The sequence below is a fragment of the Calliphora vicina genome, chromosome 3 (genome assembly GCF_958450345.1).
Source record: "Calliphora vicina chromosome 3, idCalVici1.1, whole genome shotgun sequence".
Taxonomy (NCBI): domain Eukaryota; kingdom Metazoa; phylum Arthropoda; class Insecta; order Diptera; family Calliphoridae; genus Calliphora; species Calliphora vicina.
The window spans coordinates 79,611,160-79,636,352 of NC_088782.1; the positions used below are offsets into that span (position 1 = coordinate 79,611,160).

At 32.6% G+C, this 25,193-nt stretch overlaps 1 protein-coding gene across 1 annotated transcript in view; it reads left to right on the plus strand.

Annotated features, from left to right (window-relative positions):
* Positions 1 to 25,193, plus strand: part of LOC135955560 (uncharacterized) — a 245,839-nt gene that overhangs the window by 74,891 nt on the left and 145,755 nt on the right. The window contains exon 4 of the mRNA XM_065505911.1: positions 12,905 to 13,028. Within this exon, the coding sequence (XP_065361983.1) occupies positions 12,905 to 13,028 (124 nt within the window). The remainder of the gene's footprint in view (positions 1 to 12,904; positions 13,029 to 25,193) is intronic.

A 25,193-nucleotide genomic window follows, 5' to 3' on the forward strand; every position in this document is an offset into this window, starting at 1 on the left:
TTCCCATTTTGGCCTCAAATATTTATACAAACGGTGGTATTGCTCATGCAAAATTTGAGGACTATAGCTATTATAGTTTTCAAAATATTTATATTTAAAATTAACTTTGTATGGGAGGTACCATGCCCACTTGAAAATTCAAAACAAACAATATCTTATTGTTCCTTCCAGATATAGAAAAACATAAAGTCAAAATTTCAAGCAAATCTGGTTAGCCGTTTAGCCGTCTATAGACTTCAAACCAATAAATATACATATAAACACACATTCACTTTTATATATATAGATATTCTAACAGAAAATTTCTACTTTCTAGGATCGGTATATCTAAACAACGGAAAAAAATCGAGCAAAATAAAACAAAAATAAAAAACATAAACCTAAATATCTCTTGAATTAAAACAGATAACTAATATACATACGAAATTGTACTTGAATTCAAATATAACGATTTTAAGGGCTGATTTAAAAGTAGCATAATGCTTTCAAATAACAGCGCTGTAATAGCAAACTGTAACATAACTGTGGGCATTATTAAATAAAAGCTTTCAGTTGATTTGATCGTAAGTTGGCAACGCTGTATATTCGAATTCGAATATTCAGTTAAAGAATATTGTAGATTGTACACCACAGATGGCGTATGTATTAGTAAGATCTAGAATATTCGAACTTTGACAGTTAAAGAGCAATCTAGAGTGCAGATTGTATAAAAAACATTGAGTGGCTATTTAATTATGTGGTTGTTGTACATTTTGAATAAATAAAGAGTTGTTACAATTTTTAAACTACTAAACGGCTTTTATTTGCAATCAAAAGTATCCGGTTTATTTAAAAGAAATAAACCAACGTTTTGAAAAGGTTAAAACGTAACAATTGGTGTCAGAAGTGGGATTGCAAATTAATAAGCATGAAGTTTGAGGAACTAAAAGTAGAACAACTCAAGAAAGAATTGAGCAAGTTGGAGCTACCAACAGCAGGTAACAAAGCAGAATTGCAGAAGAGGCTCATAGATGAAATTCTGTTCTAACATGACACAAGAGTAGACGTATATTTGTTACTGTCCGTGAAAAAGTGAAATTGTGACTAAAACAAGTAAGAGTGCTATATTCGGCTATGCCGAATCTTATATACCCTTCACCTTTGTTGTGGATGCATTCTTATTTTTTATAATTAGTATATACATATGTATGTACATTGCCCACTTTCAGCGTACAGCATCCTAAATTTATCAAGAACACAAAAAACAACAACAACGCCAAACGAAACAAAACACCAAAAGAAAAAACAAAATACGCAAGGCAATGAAACCAACACACATCCAAACATACGTTTAATTGTATAAAAAACAACCACAACGCCAAAAGAAACAAAACACAAAAAAAAACAAAAAAACGCAAAGCATGCACACCCAAACATACTATTTATTGTTTTTTTGTCAAAAAAACCAACACACAACCAAACTAAACTTTAGTTGTATAAAAAACAACAACAACGCCAAAAGAAACAAAACACAAAAAAAAACCAAATACACAAAGCTTGCACATCCATGCATACGTTTTGTTGTTTTTTTGTCAAAGCATGCAATACATTGTGTTTTTTGATGAAATTTTCAGAGGTTGTCTCGGATTTTTGCTCATATCTCCGTTATTTATGGACGGATTTTGCTGATTTTAAATAGCAAAATTCTCGAAAGTATGTCTGACAGAATTGTTGAAGATTTGGATCCCGGAGATATCTGGGGCCTTCAGAAAATTGATTTCAACAGACAGACGGACAGACAGACAGACAGACAGACAGACGGACATGGCTTAATCGACTCCGCTATCTATAAGGATCCAGAATATATATACTTTATAGGGTCGGAAATGAAAAATGTAGAAATTACAAACGGAATGACAAACTTATATATACCCTTCTCACGAAGCTGAAGGGTATAAATAAAGTGTTTTTAATTTTAATAATATTATTTATGACATAAAACTAACATTGCCCGATCATTTTTAAATAAAATTAATTTTAAATGTATAAGAAAAGAAATACATAATTCAAATTAAATTTTGTAAAAATTTAAAATAGCAAAAATAATACAAAACAACTAAGAAATTGTGATACATAAAAACTACCAAATATAATAATAAACAACAACAACTAAACCAGTTTGTGTTAAGAGAAAACTGCATATTAAAAAAAAAAAAAAAAGAGATTAAAGATTAAGCAAATTAAACAAACAACAACTCAACATTAAGAAGACACACAGAAAAAAATGAAATTAAGACAGTTAATGAGCCAGTTGTTTGAAACGGATATACATTCAAGGATATACTTAAATGACAATCTTACTCCACTTGCCTCTAAGCTTAATTACTTTTGTCGTAAATAACTCAAGGAGAGTAAAATTAATAAGTTTCGATTTTTCAATAAAGATTTACCAGAAGCTAAAATATTCTTGCCGGGTGGTGATTCGAAAGTACTTAATTTGGATAAGCTTAAATTGATGTTTAACTCCAATAGTTCTATTTTTTCTGTTGCTGAGAAAAACTGTGACACACTGCCTGTGATTGTTGGTAATAAATCTGGTACGCTATCAGTTGCTGCTGTCAAAAACACTGGTGTGATGTCTATAGTTCCGGAGAATGACACAGATGTGCTGTCTGTTGATGCGGAATAAATATTAGCTGATTCATCATTTTTTTAAGTTATTATTAAACAAAAATTATAATAATTATAAGTAAATTTTTGTTTTTTTTTCTCAAATTTAATAATGTTTTTTTCAGTTTTTATTAGCCTTCTAATTTGGAATATTCTTAAATAAGGCATCTCTTACGAATTACTATCAATTAATTGATATTTTCTTTTTTTCTCTTTCATATATCGATTTATTTTGTTATTGTATTCTAGTTGAAAATAAAAAAAAAAACATCTTCATATTCTTTTTGAACTATCTTTTCTTAGATATACTTTTCCGTCCTAATGCAACAAAATATTTTATTTTAACTTTAGTTGCAGTTTTTATTTGGAATTATTTAAACGTTGGAATTTGCATATATCTCATTTATTCTAAAGGTTAAATATCTTAGAGGTGATTTAACACATTTAGCATATGAATACTTGAATTTTATTTTTTAATATCACATAAAATTTGTCAACTAAAGTTGAATTCCAGATTAATAAAAAAAAAAAATAAATAAAAGAAAAAAAAACACTAATATATCATTAAATGAATTATACTTTTTTATGGACAGTTATCTCCCATGTGTTTATGTACATAATGTTACTATTTTATATTTTTTATTATAAATTTAATCTTACTTCTAGTATATATTATAAATTATATTTCTTTGCACGAATATGGAAGGTTTCACTTTTTACTTGTAATGGCTAACAATCTTGGGGAAATTATCAACAACGAGTCTTTAAAGAGACTTAACCTGAAACATACTAATTTGAATGTTGTTCATATCAATGCTCAGAGTGTAGTGCCTGGATGTAATTCCACCAAGCTTGATGAGATAAGATATATTTTCAAGGATGGTATTTTCGATGTCATAGCAATTTCTGAAACATGGTTGCATCATTACATTTTGGATAGTGCGGTGAAAATTGACGGTTATCATGTATACAGAAATGATAGAAGGTATAGACGTGGTGGTGGGGTATGTATGTATATAAGAAATGGGCTTAGCTCTAGAGTGGTTCATACATTGGATGATGAAGGAAATTGCGAAGGGTTGTTTGTCGAAATTATGTCTAATAGATCTGTCCGCATACTTTTAGGGGTACTGTATCTGCCTCATGGAAACTTTCGTGGATGTGAGGAAGAATTGGCTGATTTGTCCATGGAATATGACCATATTATTTTGACAGGAGATTTTAACATTAATTTATACAGCAATGGGGACATGATGAGGACAAGCTGTGCCTCTCTTGGCTTGGGCATAATTCATAACAGTGTACCTACACATATGGACACGAGATTCAATAGTCATTCATTAATAGATTATTTCTTAGTCTCTCTCCCCAATTTGATATCTGAAAAGGGTCAGTACTGCTTTCCAGCACTAAATTCTAACCACGCTGCTATTTTTGTTTCGTATGATATTAAATTGGATAAGAGGGTTGGTAGAATATGCATGAGGGACTACAGCAGTTTCAATATTGACGATTGCGTCAATGATTTTAACCGAATTGAATTTTATCCTATATATAATACATCCGATACTACTTTTCAGATTGACTTTCTCACTAGGCAATTATTGGGAATTTATGCCAAGCATGTTCCAATGAGAATGGTGAGAGTAAAACTGAAACGCGATTGGATGGAGAACAGAGACGTAAGCGTTGCTAAAGAAAATAGAAATTTTGCATACAGGGCTTATTTAGAGTGTAGGAGCCATGAGAGATGGATTACCTTTTTTCTGTAAGTACCGGAATAAATTGAAGTCTGTTATAAGAAGAGCTAGAAACAAGCATTGTCGAAATTTATTTTTATCTGGGGACTCTTCTGCAATTTGGAAGGAGTTAAGAAGGGTGGGAGTTGCTGATAGTGGGTATGATAGTGTATGTAATATCGATGTTGAAGAATTTAATGAATTTTTTATCCTGCCTCCTATCTCGAACTCACCTTCCATTACATATTCCCAACATGAGAATAATTCATATAATGGCTTTTCATTTCGGAATATTGATGAGGATGAGGTGTGGAATGCCTTAAAGAGTATTAAATCTAATTGCGCTGGTCCAGATGGCCTATCTTTAAAATTTTTGAAATTAATTTTTTCTTTGATTTGTACTCATTTGACGTATTGTTTTAATACTATTCTTACTACCTCTAGGTACCCGAAAAGTTGGAAGAATGCAAGAGTTGTGCCAGTGCCTAAGGTTAAAAATCCATCGGAATTATCTCATTTACGTCCCATTAGTGTCGTGAATATTTTCTCTAAGATTTTTGAAACTCTGATCAACAACCAAATGACAGAGTATGTAGAGGAAGAGAGATTTATATCAGGCTTTAGAAAGGGTCATAATGCTGCGGGTCTTTTATTGAATATCACTGAGGAGGTTCGTATTGCTATTGACCGGAAAAAACTAGCCTCTATTATCAGCCTCGACTTTATTTATTTATTTATTTATTTATTTTGTTTTCCCATACAACAAGACTAATAATCTTATAATTAAAGTACAGGATGAGTTTATTGTAAGTAGTAAATAGTGAATTATTATTATTTTAAAAATACAATTATTTCAAATCTAAGAATTTAGACAAATTTATATAAATTTCATGAGGTCAATTTAATTATACAAACTAAAAATTGCTTTCAAATTGAATAAATGACGGTAGCGAGTTCCAGAGACGAATGCAATGAATTAAGAATTGCCATTCAGACACTAGTTTGTAATGTCGTATTTGAATTAAATTATTGTTTCTTCTACAGCGGGTGAAGGATAGTCGATTAAACAAATATGATGGCTCATTAGTAAATATGATTTTCTGCATGAGTAATAATGTTCTTATATTTAGAAGATCACAAAAACGTACTCCAAAAATTTTACGTTCATACGGTGTTATGTGGGACGATCTTCTCAAATTAAAAATATATCTCAATATAGAGTTGTACGCATTATTTAATTTTTTACTGCTTTGATAATCAGAACTAGCGAAAATTTCACAACCATATAAAAGTGTTGGAAGCAGATAAGTTTTAGCTAGCAACATTCGTATATGTACTGGAGTCAGATGCTGGGTTTTCCATAGTGCGCGAAGCACTAGGGTTTTCCATTAGCAGAGCGTTTGAATCTATTTCTCACGAGGTTTTACTTAATAAATTATTTTCCATATATGGGTTTTCGACCTCAGCTTGTCGCTTGATTGATACGTTTATTAGGGGCAGATCACAGTATGTTCAGTTTAGGGATTCAATTTCATCGACGAAAAATTTATTTCGGGGTGTCCCACAGGGATCTATATTAGGTCCACTATTATTTTTGTTGTATATCAACGATATTTTAAATAATTTATTTCCCTTGAGAGGTTTTCTGTATGCAGATGATTTACAATTAGTGGCAGTTTCTAATTCTGTTTATAAGCTGAATCTAATGATTAATCGGTGTATGCAGACTATTGATTCCTGGTGTGATGAAAATTTTATAATTTTAAATGTTTCTAAATCTAGGGCGATGTTTTTTGGCGTTAACGGTATGATGAGACCTGCAATTTCATTGAATGGCGCATATATTAACATAGTTTCAAGTATTAAGGTTTTAGGAATTCATGTTGATGAAGGTCTTATGTTTTCCCAACATATTAATTTCGTGATTTCGAGAACTATATTTGTATTGAGGAGAATCTATAACACATGCTACAACTTGCCAGGGAGAATTAGAAAACAAATTGGTCATTTACTTCTTATGCCACTTTTGATGTATGGGTTGGAGATATTTTCTGGAACTAGTGCTACTACTTTGTTAAGATTGAGAAGAATGTGTTTTAATAAGATCATTCGATACGTCTACCGACTGCGTCCTAGAGATCATGTTTCGGAATATGTTTTTGACTTCTTGGGTTGTACTTTTGAGGATTTTATTAATGTTAAGTTACTTACAGTTTTTTATAAAACAATTAGTCATAATAATCCATCATATTTAGTCTCTAGATTCAATTTTTCGAATTCTTCGCGAACTTGCTCCCTAATAAGTCCCAGGTTTAATACAATTATTATGCAAAACTCCTTCGTTATACACGTATACGTTTATGGAATAACTTAATACCATACAGTGATAGAAATTTTTCAAAATCTATCGGAGTTTTTGTAAAAACTATTATTGATCTCATGAACTGATTTTTAATTTTTCGTTGTTGATAATCAATTTTGTTAAATAACTTATTTTTCCCTAAATTTATTACTCCATATTCGTATATTTTTTATAAAACTTTTGTGTTAAAATTATGTTTTAAATATGTAACCACACTTTGGCCTATGTTGGCTTTAAGATTACAATTAATAAATGAAATGAAAAAAAATGAAATGAATTCAAGCGGCGTGATATTGCCATCGGTGCTTTCGAATTTGAGTATAAAGAAGAAATGGAAGTTTCTACCCGTGAAACAACAAACTGCATGGATTTAAGCACTATGTTCGCTGCTATGATGGAAAAATTCAAAGAAACAAATGAGAAATTAGCTGAAGTCAAAGAAGAATTTCAAGAAACTTCTAGAGCCAACAACGAGAAACTGTTGACTGAAATGGAAGCGAAATTTAAAGAAAATTCTAAAGCTACAGACGAGAAACTTCAAGAAATTTCGGTGGTTATAAACAGCAGAGTGGATTGCATTGACAAAAAGGTGTCTGACTTAGAGAGCTGCTTAGATATACAAGCCAAAGTCGTTGATAAAGTTGATAAAATGCTGTCCGATTTAGGGAATGAAATAGCCAAGGACGTTGATAACAAACTACACGATCTGGAAACAAAGATTAATAATCTTCAATGCCAAGATGGACCGGTACGAATTATTCCAGAATCCTCTAGTAGAATAAAGGCCCCTAGTTTTGATGGCACCACACCATTTAATGTGTTCAAGTTCCAGTTTGATACGGTTGACATTAGAAACATGTGGAAAGACGAAGGAAAAGCTATGAAATTGATTTTGGCCTTAAAAGGAAATGCAGCGGTAGTTATTGAAAGCGTGCCAGTGAGCAACAGAAATTGTTATGATGACATAATGGAGGCGCTACAACGTAAGTACGGTGGCGAACATAAAAAAGAATTATACCGAATGGAATTGCGTGGTAGAGTGCAGAAACCCAATGAGACGCTACAAGATTTTGCGTTGGAAATCGAGCGTTTGCTACAGCTCACTTATCCAGGGGAAAACAATCCATTTTTGGACCATATCAAGATAGAGGCATTCGTCAATGGCATTCGCGATCCTGAAATAAAACATGCGGTTTGTGCTACACCTAAACCATCATTTGCAGAAACAGTCTCATTTGCACTGGCGCAAGAAACGGCGAAAATAATTTCAAAGCCGCAAATATGCAAGATGCGCAATATTGTTGCTGAAGATGAGAGAATTATAGTCGACGAATTAAAAAAGGTCTTGGAGGCGTTTAATGATAAGCATAGCAAAGCCAGAGTAAAATTTTATAATTGCGGTAAATCTGGTCATATTTAGCGAAACTGCAAAGCACCGAGAAAACGAACCAGATCTGTTTCGCCTCCAAGAAACAACCAGCCGTCAAATCATCAATCGTCACAAGAATCACCTTTAAATTAAAACGAGCTAGTGCTATGGGGCAAGAGCTAGCTCCCACATCTGAGGGCCCCACAATCTCCATATCAGTAATGCAGCAGAAACATAGCTAGTGGATACATCAACGGTCAGAAGCACATTTTTACTATAGACACAGGGGCGTCGCAGTCCATCGTCAGGGCCGATTTAGTCAAAAACACAATTGAACCATTACGTGGGGTAAGTCTGCGCACAGCTACTGGGGAGCCAGCCACTGTCTATGGTAAAGTAAATGTGAAAGTAACCATTGCCAATGTTAGCGTCAATCATGTATTTATTGTTGCCGATATTGTGGACAAAGTAATCATTGGTGCTGATTTCATGATTACTCACAGCATTACTTTGGATATGGGACAAAAAGTTATGATTTGGCGAAATGTGGAAATACCCCTTGACGTCGGATATGAAAATAAGACTCAAGTGAGAAGGCTAGTTACCGTCGAGCATCTGAGACTACCACCACAGTCAGAAACTTTAGTATGGGCCTGTATGGAGGGAGATTGTGAGGACAACAGTTTGTGGGTGGTAGAACCAATGGAAATAAAATGCGATCTTATAACAGCAAAAGCCTTCGTTAAGCCCTGCAACAACAGAATAGTTCCGGTAAGAGTGCTTAACCTGTCTAGCTCTGAAAAAGTCGTTAAGCCAAATTCCGAAATAGGTCGATGCACTTCAGCAGAGGCAGTAATCAATTGCGAGAAAAACCCGGAACCTGCCAATAAATCCATCCATCTTCAAGTCCTTGGAGCTCGCCTGTTGTGTTAGTTAAAAAGAAAGACGGCAGCACTAGGTTTTGCGTCGATTATAGAAAGCTGTACGACGTTACCAAAAAAGACAGCTACCCCCTACCAAGAATTGACGACACCCTGGACACATTAGCTGGAACAAAATGGTTCTCCACATTGGACTTGCAAAGTGGTTATTGGCAGGTAGAGATTGCAGAAAAAGACAAAGAGAAAACTGCGTTTAGTGCTAGTGATGGATTATGGTAGTTTAATGTGATGCCCTTTGGACTCCGCAATGCTCAAGCCACATTCGAGCGTTTAATGGAACATGTATTGAAAGGACTTCACTGGAAGACATGCTTGGTGTACCTCGATGACATAATTGTCATGGGGAAGTCTTTCGACGAACCGCTGAAAAACATTGAATAAGTCCTTAAACGAATAGCTGCGGCTGGACTAAAACTTAGCGTAAAGAAATGTGCATTGTTCCAGAAAGAAGTTAAGTATTTAGGGCATCGCGTAACAGCAGACGGCATATCAACAGATGAAGCTAAAATACGAGCCGTAATTTGAAAAAAAATTTTCACGAATTACGCAGTTTTCTAGGCCTTTGCACGTGCTACCGTCGATTTGTACCGAATTTTGCCAGTGTTGCAGCAAGCTTACATGAGCTAACGCAGAAGTCGAACAGGCATTCCTTCAGTTAAAGGAATTGTTGTGTACAGCACCAATTTTGGCATATCCCATCCCAGGGGCGAAGTTTGTGCTAGACAGCGATGCGAGTGGATACGGAATAGGCGGTGTGCTTTCGCAGGTGATCAACGGGACGGAAAAGGTCATATGCTACTACAGCCGAATACTTTCCAAGCCTGAGAGAAATTACTGCGTAACGCGACGTGAACACCTGGCAGTATTAGAGTGTGTGAAGCATTTTCACAAGTATTTGTATGGTCAGCACTTCCAACTGAGAACCGACCATTCTGCCCTCAGGTGGTTGTTGCATTGAGCGGCTTCAGAGCTATGACCTTAGCATCGAACACCGGAAGGGTATGAAACACGGCAATGCGGACGCGCTCTCAAGACGGCCTTGCAACGTGGAATGCAAGCATTGCGCAAAAGCCGAGGAAAAGGAATGTGTCATTGACGTTCGACTAATGCATATAGAGTACAGTGCAGATAGGTCTGTATTGCAGAGAAATGACCCCATACTATCAAAAATAATATCGGCAAAAGAAGAAGGCAGAAGGCCAGCCCGCAGTGAAATGTCGGCCGAAAGTCCACTGATGAAATCATATTGGGCCCTATGGAATAGTCTACAATTGTTAAATGGCTGCTTATACCGCATATGGGAAAGCGCCGACGGTAAAACAGTGACAAATTTAATTGTTGTACCATCCTCTAAAATAAACGAAGTAATGAAAGAGTTTCATGACGGTACCAGTGGTGGTGATCTTGGTGTGACAAAAACCTTAGAGAAGCTAAAACAACGTTTTTATTGGGTGGATTGTCAGCAAGCAGTAGCCGATTGGATAGCCAATTGTCCACAATGCATAGCAGCGAAGGGCCCAGTAGGAAGAAGTCGTGGACAACTTCAGCAGTATAACTCAGGTGCGCTATTCTAGCGGATTGCGATGGATGTAGCAGGCCCTTTCCCTATCAGTGATGCTGGAAACCGTTACGTTCTAGTGGTTATGGATTATTTCAGCAAATGGCCAGAGGTATATGCAATACCCAATCAGGTAGCTAAAACGGTTATAAGCGTATTTGTGAACAACTGGGTGTGTCGCTATGGTGTTCCACTGGAGTTGCACTCGGATCAGGGTAGAAATTTTGAATCCGCCGTATTCAAGGAAATGTGCGAGTTATACGGAATAAGAAAAACCAGAACAACGCCACTGCATCCTCAATCTGATGGCATGGTCGAAAGATTCAATCGCACCCTGGAGGAATATTTAAGAAAAGTGGTCAGTGCACACCAGAAGGACTGGGATGAACACATACTAAAATTTCTATTGGCATACAGTTCAGCTGTTCATGACTCGACCTCTCGAACACCTGCAAAAATTATCTTCGGGACAGAACTCAAGTTGCCTGGTGATTTAGAATTCGATATTAAGCCCTCATCAAATAATGAAAACACTTCCCAAGAGCAAGATGACCAGATAAAAATGACCAGCAACAAAATGAAAGCCAGATACGATCGAGCAGCGAATTCTGAGGGATTTAATGAAGGCCGACTTGTACTGTTGTATAACCCACAACGCAAGAAAGGACTGTCTCCCAAACTACAAACCCATTGGGATGGACCATACAAGGTGATTAAGAAATTAAACGACGTGATGTACAGAATACAGAAAGAAAAGAGCCCGAGATCTAAAATGAAGGTCGTACATCTAGAACGACTAGCCGCCTATGGGAGAAGTGAATCTATGCCTATTCGGGACGAACAGGCTTAAGCGGGGGGCACTGTTACGAAATTGTACTTGAATTCAAATATAACGATTTTAAGGGCTGATTTAAAAGTAGCATAATGCTTTCAAATAACAGTGCTGTAATAGCAAACTGTAACATAGCTGTGGTCATTATTAAATAAAAGTATTCAGTTGACCATTGATCGTAAGTTGGCAACGCTGTATATTCGTATTCGAATATTCAGTTAAAGAACATTGTAGAAATTACACCACAGATGGCGTATGTATTAGTAAGATCTAGAATATTCGAACTTTGACAGTTAAAGAGCAATCTAGAGTGCAGATGGCAGTGTTATAAATAGTGGCAGAGGTTGCAATCGTGAGTTTATCAGAGACGCTTTTCGAATAAACATCAACTGAGTGCCTTAAAGTGTGTTGTGTTTTTCAAGTAAATTCGTGTACATTATAAATTGTGTCTGTATTTCTGAGAATTTATAAACGTGTATAAAAAACATTGAGTGGCTATTTAATTCTGTGGTTGTTGTACATTTTGAATAAATAAAGAGTTGTTACAATTTTTAAACTACTAAACGGCTTTTATTTGCAATCAAAAGTATCCGGTTTATTTAAAAGAAATAAACCAACGTTTTGAAAAGGTTAAAACGTAACAATATGTATGCATCATAAATGGATTATTAGCGATTTAATAAAAATATTGAGACTCAAGGTGGCATGTAATTTTAATTAAGCGTAAAGAGCTTCATTTAAAATTTTGGTGTTTTTGGTGACCCCATCTAAAATTTTCCGACTAACAATTTTGTAGAATATTTTAATCCTTCAATGTCCTTTTTGAAAGGACTTTTTTTGATTTTTTCGATTGACACCTAAGAGGAAGAGCTACAGGGTTAAGATCTTGCATACAAATTATCCTCATAAACTTCCACAATGTAACTCTTACAATAAGAATTATCTCACACATTAACTTACACCTTTTTTTAGTTAGTCAGATTCGACCAACAACTTAAAACTTTGAGCCACTGTAAAAAAAACTCAGACCATATATAAGTTTATTTTACAAAAATGATCTACTCAATATGCCCGTTCTATTGTGTCAAAAAGTCTTATTTGCTGTTTTTCTACAGCGAATGAGCGTTTTGAGTGGACGATTTACATGTATTTTGTTTTTGTTACAATAACAAAACACATGTTTAATTTCCACTCAAAGTACTCGTTCGTCATAGAAAAACAGCACATTAATTTGTTGGACAGTGTTATTCTTTAAATTAATTATAGTCGAAGTGCTAAAAAATGTATCATGTATGCAAAGTATAACCAAAAAAAAGTTTTTTCTAAAAATTGTGAAATATGGAAAACTTATTATCCAAGCTAAACTCTTGGATTCTAAGTAATTTTATAACTATAAATGTAATACATACATACATACATTACGAAAGTAATATATTAAATTTTTTATTATTTAGTATTCTAAGAACGAAAATCTAGTTTGGCTAATGCTATACGAACTTCATGAAAGGGCATTCCAACAGAGAAGTTCCGAGGACGCAAAACAACAACATATATTGTATAAAAAATCCAACATAAAAGGTAAGGCTACTTTTTTAACTGCCACCGCCAGGTGGTGGATAATTTATTTTAAAAAATTTTAACATTTTTGTAGTATTTTATTTGTATACATTTATTAACTTAATTTAACAAAAAACAAAGGACATAATTAATTAAATTCTAAAAATGAGAAAACAAAATTAAAAGATTTCTTTATTACGGCATTGATAAAACAATGGAAACTTAGGTATTATTTTAACAAATATGGTCTAAACTTTGCAATAATTCAATATTTTGTTGGGTAATACCCAATGGGTATCCCTTATTTTTTATAACTGCTACACATCGACGATGCATTGAACCAATTAAAGAGTAAATGGTCTCCTCTGAAATATCCCTTTCCCATTCCCTTATAACCGCCTCCGATAAATCTTGGATCCTTATTTTACGATCTACAATTTCCCATAGATTTTCTATGGGATTGAGATCTGGCGATTGGGCAGGCCACTTCAAAACACGTACCTCGTTGGATTGTAACCACTCCATTACAACCCTAGAGGTGTGTTTCGGGTCGTTATCGTGTTGGAATCTCCAAACTAGGGGCATATTTTCCTCAGCGTATGGATTAGGCTATTCATTCGACTAATGATCGTTCGATTAATCGAATAATTTCTTACGAATTATTATTCGAACAATTTAAAAATGGCCATTTTCGAATAACGAATAATTCAAACAATTTTATGTAGAACTAGCTGACCCGGTGCGCTTCGCCACCCCAATTAGAAGAGTGAAATAGTACTATTAAGTCTTTCTTTGTGAATCTGATTGTAAATGTCTAACTTCATATTTCTGGGTCCATTATTATAGAAAATGCAAAAGAAAGTTACCACTAAAGTCACCTTTTGTGAATTCAAATTCATTCAGAATCATGTGTGCCTAATTTTAAATTTTTAGGTTTATTATTATAAAATATTCAAAAAGTACCATTGCAATAAACAAATAGTACCATTGATTATCACTTTTGAATTCGCACTCACTAAACCATAACCCGTCAAGTTTGAATTTTAAATTTGTATAGCCTTTCTTATATTATCAACTAATTTTGTTTCTATAACAATTAATATTTAAAAATTATCACAAAAAAAAAGAAACCGCGATTTTGAAATTCTTCGGTTTTTTGGAAACTCTAGGTCCGTTATTATAGTAAATTTAAAAAAGTACCTATGAGAACAAAGAAAAAGTACCAAGAAGTATGGCCTTGAATTTTCACTCACTTGGTACCATTGACACCTGATTTCATATTTCTATGTCCATTATTGCAAAAAGTACCATTTGAATATATGTATAAAAAGTACCAAACAGCCCCCACTTGTGGTTTCCCACTTACTCCCATATATGCTTAATTTCATGGTTTTAGGTTAATTGGTGAAGAAATTACAAAAAGTCGAATAAAGAAAAAGTACCAAAAAGTCTATCTCTAGAATTCTCACTCACTTAGGACCATATATGCTAAATATCATCCCAGCAAACATTTTGTGAATTTTTGTAATGACAACTAGTTATTTCATGCATTCTTTTGTAAGGAGTGGTGGTTACCCAGCACATTATTTTATTTACTAGAATAAGTAGTTATTTTTATACAGGCTGGTAATGAACTTTTGCATTTAGCACAGCTATCTAGTGTGTTTGACTGGAAAACGGGAGGTTAGTGGTTCGCCACCTGTCACATTAATTTTTTTGTTCATATCATATTCATTTATATTTTGATGTTAAAACTATTGTTAACTTCCAATAAAATAACTCGTACATGGAGCAGTGAGTTAGCAGCTTGACTATCAAACACAAGCAAATAATGTGACTGTTCGATTCCCACACAAGGCAATATTTTTTGTGTTTTTTTTTAGCTACATATTCTCGTTGTGAATTTACTACTTATTTCTCAACTGATTGTAAGTACATTTGTAAGCTTGACCCCTGAATTTTTTAAAAATCTCGAACAACGGTAAGTAGTGTTTCAGTCAAATAATAAGTAGTTATCGCTTTGCTCCAATTATACTTGCTGGCTTACTAGGTAAGTAAAGTTTTTGCTGGGATGTTTCAAAGTTCATTGTTATAGAAAATTCAAAAAAGTACCATTAGAATAAGGAAAAAGTACCAAGAGGTCTCCTCCTAGAATTCTCACTCACTTTAGAACATATACGATTAATTTCATATTTTTATGTCCATTATTACAGAAAATTAAAAAAAGTGCCGCTACAATATATAAAAAGTACAAAAAATCAGGCACTTGTGGATTCCCACTCACTCCGGTCCATATAAGCTTTATTTCATGTTTCTAGGTTCATTGGTGAAGAAATTACAAAAAGTACCATTCGAATAAAGAAAAAGTACCAAAAAGTCTCCCCTACAATGCTCACTGACTTAGGACCGAGTATGCTTAATTTCATGTTTCTAAGTCCATTGTTATACAAAATTAAAAAAAAGTACCATTATAATAAAGAAAAAGTACCATGAAGTATCCGCTTGAATTTTTACTCACATAGGACCATATATGCTTAATTACATATTTCTAGTTCCATTATTATAGAAAATTCAAAAAATACCATTATAATATAGAAAATGTACCAAAAAGCAGTCACTTGTAGATGCCCACCAACACTGGCCCATGTAAGCTTTATTTCATGTTTCTAGGTTCATTGATGAAGAAATTACAAAAAGTACCATTCGATTAAAGAAAAAGTACCAAAAAGTCTCCCCCTAAATTCTCACTGACATAGGACCGTGTATGCTTAAGTCCATTGTTCTAGAAAATTAAAAAAAGTACCATTATAATAAAAAAAGTACCATGCTTGAATTTTCACTCACATAGGACCATATACGCTTAATTTCATGTCTCTAGGTCCATTATTATAGAAAATTAAAAAAGTACCATTATAATATAGAAAAAGTACCAAAAAGCAGACACTTGTAGATTCCCAACCACTCTGGCCCATGTAAGCTTTATTTCATGTTTCTATGTTCATTGGTGAAGAAATTACAAAAAGTACCATTCGATTAAAGAAAAAGTTCCAAAAAGTCTACCCCTAAAATTCACACTCACTTAGGATCATATATGCTTAATTTCATGTTTCTAAGTCCATTGTCATATAAAATTCAAAAAGTACCATTAGATGAATAAAAAAGTACCTATAGTTCAGTTCTCAAATTTTGGTACCTAAATATTGTACCCTATTCGTAACACAAACTTCACTCAGATACATATCAGCTAACTTTAATGTCGATAAGTGAAATAATTTAAAATATTAAAAAAAAAGTACCATTAGGAGAAAAGTACCAATTTCCCTTTTCTTCCTTGAAACAATCAAATTCGAACTTTAAAAATATTCCATATTGCCAAAATTGTTTATGCTACAGACATCTCTCAAAATATTAAAATCTGTGTTAATGTGCCCAAGAAAAAATATGTTTTAATAAAAGTACCAAACTTTTATCCGGATTTGGCCCAAGTTTCAAATAACACCCAGTTAGTTAATTTTTGTACGAATCCAGGAACCAATGTTAAAAAATTATCAAAATTGGCTTAATAATTTCAATAAAATGTATTTTCCCGATTTTATCCCCTTTTTGGTACCTATTTATCCCCATTGCTTTGGTAAAATTTAATTCAAATAAATTTCTGTATCGTGGTGGGAGCTCATAATAAAATATTCGTATGTCTATGTCAAATTATAGAAAAACATATTTTATGAAAAAGTACCAAAAATAAACACAATTTTTATCCCTTAAGGGTTCGAATTTCCAAAAAGTACCAAACTTATATTTTTTATTTTTTGTTAATTAAAGAATACGATTTAAAATTTGTTTCTATGTTTATTGGTTTAAAAGATACATAGGGTGCAAAAAAAGTACCATAATACAGTTTTTACCCGTTTTCTCCCCTAAAAGATTTGAATTTCCAAAAAGTACGAAACATTTTTTAAATGGAGTAACATGCTATTTTAAGTTTTTTTTGTATCTTTATTAGTTTTGAAGATATAAGGTTACCGAATTTAGCCGTTTTTACCCTTTTTTACCCCCTAAACGTTCGAATTTCCAAAAATCCCTTCTTATCGGATCGTTTTGGGGAGGTAGGAACCCACTGTTAAAATTTCGTGATTCTAGCTTCAGCCGTTTGGGCTGTGCGATGATGAATCAGTCAGTCATTCAGTCAGTCAGTAACGTTACTCTTTTATATATATAGATAATCGAATAAATGTTTAAATTTATTAAAATGCTTAAATGTTTTCATATTTTCAAATTTAAATAAGTAATAATGACTAAAAAAATTGTATTGTTTCTGAAATTCGACAAATAACTAAAGACAAAGGGACTTTCGATCACAGTAGATGAGTGTTCCGATAGCTCCTTCTATAAATATATAAATATTGCTGCAAGAAGTTACAATTATAAAAACAAATCTTTCAAAATTTTTAACTTAGGACTTGAACCAATGAAAATAAAAGGTTCGGAATAAAATATTTGTTAATTAGCTGGCGAAATATTAGAAGAATCGCAATTAATAATCAAAATTTTAACTTAGGTTAAAGTGGAGTTGAATGTGATGGAGAATGTGATTTTAAAACGGTCGTCGAAAGTGATATTGAGGATGACATTTATAATGATTACATTGAAATAGATGAAGGCCACGATCTTAAAATATATGTCTAACATGGTAATAAACTTTTTGCGTATTTGTAAATGCGTCAATCATGCACTGTCTGACTTCAAATTAGCCACGTTCACTGACAATGATATCAAACTTTGGACAGATTCCCTTTATTGTGTAATTCCCCAAGACCACTTTATTAAGCAAAAATTCTCTTTTTTCTCTTTTTTTTAACAAACACAAACTGCGAAGCGTTTTGCTTGTCTGCAGTTACACCCAGAGTCTCTGGCGGGAATCGAACCCGCAACCCTTAGATTAATAGTTCAGCACACTATCGACTGGTCTATCGGGGCACCCTATTCGGCAAAGTTGATAGAACTTGATGTATAATACAATTTGTTATACATAAATTTACTAAATAATTAGTTATTTAAAACCCGAATTAATGAACGACATAAAAAAGTTCTTTATACATTTATATTGTATTTGAATTCAGGATCACGTCCAACTATATCAAATTTGTTAAAGGATAGCTCCAAAACGGAAACTAAAGGGTTTGCTAGTCAATTGTTTTGTAGATTGCTCGGGAGTTAATCTGATCAGAATATTTTTGTTGAAAATTTAATTATGGACTTTGTTTTCGAATGTTTTTTAACATTATCAATACTTGAATTGTTAACTTTAACGTTATTTTTTGTTTTTAACAATAAAATATTAAAAACCCGACAAAAACTTCATTTTTTACTTTTTAAAAAAATTTAAATTATTCGAATAATTCGATTAATTTTAAATGTGTGATCGAATTATTCGAACAAGTTAAAATCTCTTATTCGAATTATTCGTTTTATTCGAACAACAGAAAAATCTAATAATTCGAATACCCTTGTATGGATACATAACATCGTTTAATATGGTTCTGTATCCTATACCTGTCATGGTATCTTTTATAATATGAATTGGGCTCATACCTTGCCCTGAAAAACATCCTCATACCATAATATTGCCACCGCCAAACTTTACAGTCTTATTTGTGTACTTGGATCTAATCTTTCCCGTTGGTCGTCTTAAAAATGTTCTCCCATCACTGCCTCTCAAATTGTATTTGGATTCATCGGAAAAGAGGACAGTATTCCATTTCTATATCGACCAGTTTAAATGATCCCTGGCAAATTGTAGACGAGCAGAACGGTTCTTTTTAGAAATGAGTGGATTTTTCACAGGATGATAGCAACCAAGACCAGCCTCATTTGCCCTGCGACTAACTGTTCGGGTACTTATTTCTAATTTTAGGCTATTAACAACCTCTCTAGGAGTTATTTTTGGGAATTTCTTGAACTCTCTCGCTAATAAATTATCTTGTCTAGCAGTAGTCTTACGAGGTCTTCCACATAAATGTTGAGTTTTTACAGAACCGGTCTCACGAAATTTCTTTATAATTTTTGAAACTGCCGATTTATTTACTTTTTTGTTTTAAACCAGCTTAAAAATCGTTAATTATCTTATTTTTTAAGTCTTCACAAACCTTAACATTAGCCATTTTCGTTAACTTTGAAAAAAATCAATTATGCGAAAAACTTAGAAAGAGAAATTATGAAAAATTACCAGAATTTAAAAAAAAAATAACTGTAAACAGGATGCTTTTTACATCGTTCTTTTAAATATTATTTTCGTTTTACACTTCTTTCTTGTAGACGTTTAAAAGTTTCCATTGTTTTGTCAGTAGCGAAATAGTGAATATTTTTAATTTTGTTCCCTTTTTTCAGAATATAATTAATTACGTTGTTTGTTTTTCAGTTAATTTATATAAATAAAACTATACAAGTAAAATACTAAAAAAAAAAAAATTATTTTAAAAAAATATTTTAAATTTTGGGCTACATATGGAATATTTGGAAAAGTTTCCATTGTTTTGTCAACCACTGTATAAGTTTGTCATTCCGTGTGTATTAGCATTGAGAAATATTCACCTGAGACCCAACAAAATATATATATTACATGTATAGATTACATGTATAGATCATGCACATGTAAGAATAAACAAATCAACAACAACAACAACACATGCATCAATAGTGAGAACAAATATCTCTGATCACTACTCTTTGTTTTGTTGTGTAGATGAAGGTGTAGCAAAACAAAAAGAAAAAAACCAGGGTACGGAAAACATGAATTTTTAGGGTGCGCAAATAAACAGTTTTAAAGTAAACAAACATATTCAAAAAACAAACTGGAACCAAATTATTGAACAAAACTTAAGTGCACATGAATATTTTAATAAAATATATAAAACTTTCAATTATATTTATGAAAACTCAAAAACAATAAAAAAATATAATAAAAAAAGAAAATCAAATCCGTGGATTAACGAAGATTTAATAAAAGGTTGCGAAATACGGGATAAACTTTATAATAAATATCTTAATAATAAAAATAACAAAAAATATGAAATTGAGTACAAGAAATTCAGAAACTCTTTAAACAAAAAATTAATTTATGCAAAAAACAGCTATTACAGACAAAAATTTATAGAAAATAAAAACAATACACGAGTTACATGGCAATCAATTAATGAAATCACGGGTAAAAATGTAACCAACATAGATAAGACTATAATTACAAATTTTAATAATGAAAACGTGTACAACTTAACTAATAATTTTGCCAAAAGCTTTAATGAAAATGTTCAAAAAATACTCCACAATTGTAATATTAAAACATTAGAACTCCGCAAAACATCAGTACAAAATTCAATGTATATATCACCTACAAACGAGATTGAAGTGTACGGTATTTTAAGAAGTCTAAATATCAATAAAGGCGCAGGAGCAGATGGGATCAGGCCAAAAGATTTAAAACACAATGCTAATATTATAACCACATTAGTAACATCATTTATTAATACTTGTATCTACAGCGCGACAATACCAGACCTACTAAAAACATCTATAATCCGTCCAATTTACAAAAACGGCACTAAAAACGATTATAACAACTATAGACCTATATCAATTCTCCCGGTTATCGAAAAAGTCTTAGAGGAAATAATAGTGAAGCAACTTTCTAGTTTTCTGAGGAAATATAAAATTATAAACCCTAACCAATTTGGTTTTCAAAAAGGGAAAAACATCAACAAGCTCCTTGGAAATTTCTCTAATTTTATAAATAGAAGTTTGAGCGAAAATAACCACTGCCTAGTTCTTTTCATCGATTTTAGCAAAGCTTTTGACACCTTATCACATGAAAATCTGATTGATATCTTGGAAAGAAATGGCGTTAGAGGCAACGCTTTGAATTGGTTCAAAAACTACCTTGCATTTAGAACATATCGTGTCAAAATCCTAAACACAACGAGCAGCCAAACCACTTCGAACAACGGTGTACCACAGGGGTCAAAACTAGGTCCTATTCTCTACCTCATATATGCAAATGAAATGATCAACATGCTAAAAAACTGCACGACATTCGCATACGCAGACGATACTGCAATAATAGTATCTCACAAAAATGTTGATACTGCAATTAATGTGATGCAAAACCAATTAGATAATATAAATAAATGGTGTCATGACAACGGGATCGTAATAAACTCATCAAAATCTAAACTAATGCACATTAAACCACCTCACATCACCCACACTAACATAAACATAAAATTTCACGATACCCAATGTCTACATGATACAGTCAACAAAGCCAATTCAACTGATAAATGTACAACAATGATAGAAGTGGTAAAATCATATAAATATCTCGGTGTTTATGTCGATGAAAATTTTAAATGGTTAACTCACATCCAATACCTTCGCAAAAAATTACGGAAAACAGCATACAGCCTATATCATCTCAGCAACTGTACCACATTTAATGTCCTTAAGCTGGCGTATTTTGCACTAGCTGAATCATACTTGAGACATGGTATTACTTCATGGGGCAGTTCTACATACTGCAAATCGCTGCAACAAACACAAAACCAAATTTTGAAGATACTATTTAAAAATCTCCAGTACAACAAACGATTTATTAACTACGACCTGGTTTACGGTATCACAGCCAATAATATAAACACAAACAACTCTACGAATAACAACTATCCAAACAACAACACCTCAAACTCCAATATTCAGAATCGCAGAAACTTGAACGCAAACAATATAGAAAGTAATAGCATTAATAGGAGCAACAACATCAGCCCAAATAATAACATCGGTACCCAGCTAGGAATACTCAACGTCAAAAGTATATATTACACCACACTTTTTAATGAATTTTATAAAGACGACAGATTCCTAAAACCACTAGACCATACATACAGCACACGACTTCGTACTGAAGGAAGATACAAAGTTGAGCGCTACAGAAACAACTATGGCAAAAACACCTTAGCCGTTATATTACCTACAATTTTCAACAAGTTACCGTTATATCTACTTAATATAACTAATATTTATAAAAGAAAATCATTATTAAAATTACATTTTATATCCTCGCAATGAATTTAAACATTTTAATATCTAAACATAATATGTATATATATTTTTTAATAAAATTATTTGAGTCCATATTTTTATTTTTGTATCCTGCAGACAAGCCGAATGGCTTCGCGGGATTAGAACTAAGTTAAATATGTAAACAAATTTTTTTAAATGAAATAAAATATTGAGCCCTCGTTTGGCGTTATTAAAAAAAAAAAAAAAAAAATTATTGATCCTTATGAAATTCTAAGTCGATTGAGCTCTGTCCGTCTGTATGTCTGTCTGTGTAAAACACGCTCACGTCCAAAATAGACAAACAAAATTGGTAGTCTTGGAAAAAAATGTTTATTGTTGCCCTAAGCAGTTTGGTATTGATAATCAGCAAAATCGGTACAGTATAACCAGAGTTTTGAACCCAAATATGAGACAACCTCAAAAAAATGGATAATTTTCACGTTTTTGGTTATTTGTGTAAATATATTGCAAATAATTTCACAAAACTTTACACACGTTCTTATTATGATAAAAGGACTAAAGCCTATAGTACATGGACTGTAAAAAGCCACATTCGCATGCGGCTCTGACGTAATTTTGACGTCATCATGAATTTTGCTACATGCCGTGTACTTTCACTTTTTGGGACACTCACATGCAGTATACATTTGCATGTGTACCACATTTAGCTTACAATTCCTATGCCTTTTTCACATGCCGTGCACTAACCAGTTACATGTGAATTTTCACTTTCTAAATATTTTTACATGCGCATGTAGGTGTCACAAAATATGTAAAAGACAGAATTTTTGATACAACATTTGCGGACCACATGTAGCTATCGATATTTGAGTTTTTTTTTGTTTGTTTTGGTTTGTATTGAATAAATTTGGTATTCTGTTCACAAGAATAGAAACTGATGAAACTAGACGGAAATATCCTAACACCACGCATCAGCTTCGTGCTTTCGTCTTTGGGATGTTCGCCATCGTCTTCTTCGTCTAAAATATGCATGGCCAAAATAACAGTCACTTTATTTTCGACATTTTATCAATACTTAATAATTATTATTTTTTAAATCAAATGTCACAGACTGAAAATTGTGGTGACTGGTAGCATGCCGTGTACTAGAAAGACACATACACATATGGCTTTCTCACATGCTCACACGTGAAATACGTACATGTGCTACATGCCTGTACTAGTAACATACTACATAGCTACATCTGCAAATGTGTCTCCTTCGGCTACATGTGTCACATTTGCATTTTGGGACAAAAATACATTTCGTGAACTATCAAAATTTTACCGCATGTGGCCACTACGACTCATTTGAAAAATGTCACCAAAATGGTGAACATTCTCGTGACGTCAGAGTCACATACACACGTGGCTTTTTACATTCCGTGTACTACAGCTTAACTCTGGTGAATTATAAGAATCGGCCCACGATTTCTCCTGTTTTTTGGAAGTGGTACAGTTTTTACGTTTTGTTTTATTTTGTAAAACAATAAAATCTTATTCCTAGAATTTAGAAATTCCTATACACACGAACATTTAATAATAAAAAAAAACTCGGTGTGCACTGCTTCATTGTGACCTGAAATCAGATACCATTAACTCATTGTATATTTACTCTTATTGTCATATGCTGTCTTTATCACCGAGTAATAAAAACCGGTTAACCGAAAATCAACATTTTAAATTAACCGGTTCGCAAAAAACCTAGATTTCGAAGAAAAACCTGTTTATAAACACTACTTTTAATAGATTTAATACTAACAATAATCGCTTGAATTAAAAAAAATGTCCAATTTTTTCACTTTTTTTAAAAACAGCAATAATTTGCTAACTTGACCGCTCACTGAAAAAAAATGCAAACAACTTAGTTGATTGATTTTTACAGCTAGTGATGTAGAATTTCATCTACTTTTACCCTATACCAAAATTTATTATAAGAACTTTATTTCTAAAGTCTTTCCCTTTTCAACTACTAATTCTATTAAGAATCAGATGCCTTTGATCCGAGAGAGAGCAATCATCCAAAAACTTCTACTTCCTAATGAGTTGCGAAATGTTTTGTAAATCAAAACATGAGCAAAAAAAAAATAAAAAGGGTCCATTTGAAAAAAAAGTAAAAAAGTTCTTTTGATTTTGCAAAATAAAAAATTAAATGTTTTGCAACTCAAAACATACAATTTTTTTTATAATTTTTTTTTTTCATATATTCATATATCATTATGGGTACCACAGAATAGTGCTTCAAAATATGTATATACATCTTATATGATATATTAATTTTAAATTTTTAGGTTTATTATTATAAAATATTCAAAAAGTACCATTGCAATAAGGAAATAGTATCATTGACCATCACTTTTAAATTCGCATTAGATTTGTATATCATTTCCCATATTATCAAATAATTTTGTTTCTATAATACTTAATATTTAATAAATTATCACAAAACCGAAACCGCGGTTTTGAAATTCTTTGATTTTTTGGAAACTCTAGGTCCATTATTATAGGAAATTCAAAAAAGTACCATTAGAATATATAAAAAGTACCAAAAATCCCCCACTTGTGGTTTCCCACTCACTCGGATCAATATAAGCTTAATTTCATGGCTTTAGGTTCATTGGTGAAGAAATTACAAACAATCTCCCCCCAGGAATTCTAACTCACTTAGGACCATGTATGCTTAATTTCAAGTTTTTAAGTCCATTGCTATAGAAAATTAAAAAAAGTACCATTAGAATAAACAAAAAGTACCATGAGGTATCCGCTTGAAGTTTCAATCACTTTGGACCATATACGCTTAACTTTATATTTCTAGGTCCATTATATTATAGAAAATTCAAAAAGTACCATTAGAATATAGCAAAAGTACCAAAAAGCACCCACTTGTAGTTGCCCACCCACTCGGGTCCATATAACCTTTATTTCATGTTTCTATATTCATTGGTGAAGAAATTACAAAAAGTACCATTTGAATAAAGAAAAAGTACCAAAAAGTCTCCACCTAGACTTCTCACTCACTTAGGACCATATATGTTTAATTTCATGTTTATAAGTCCATTGTTATAGAAAATTCAA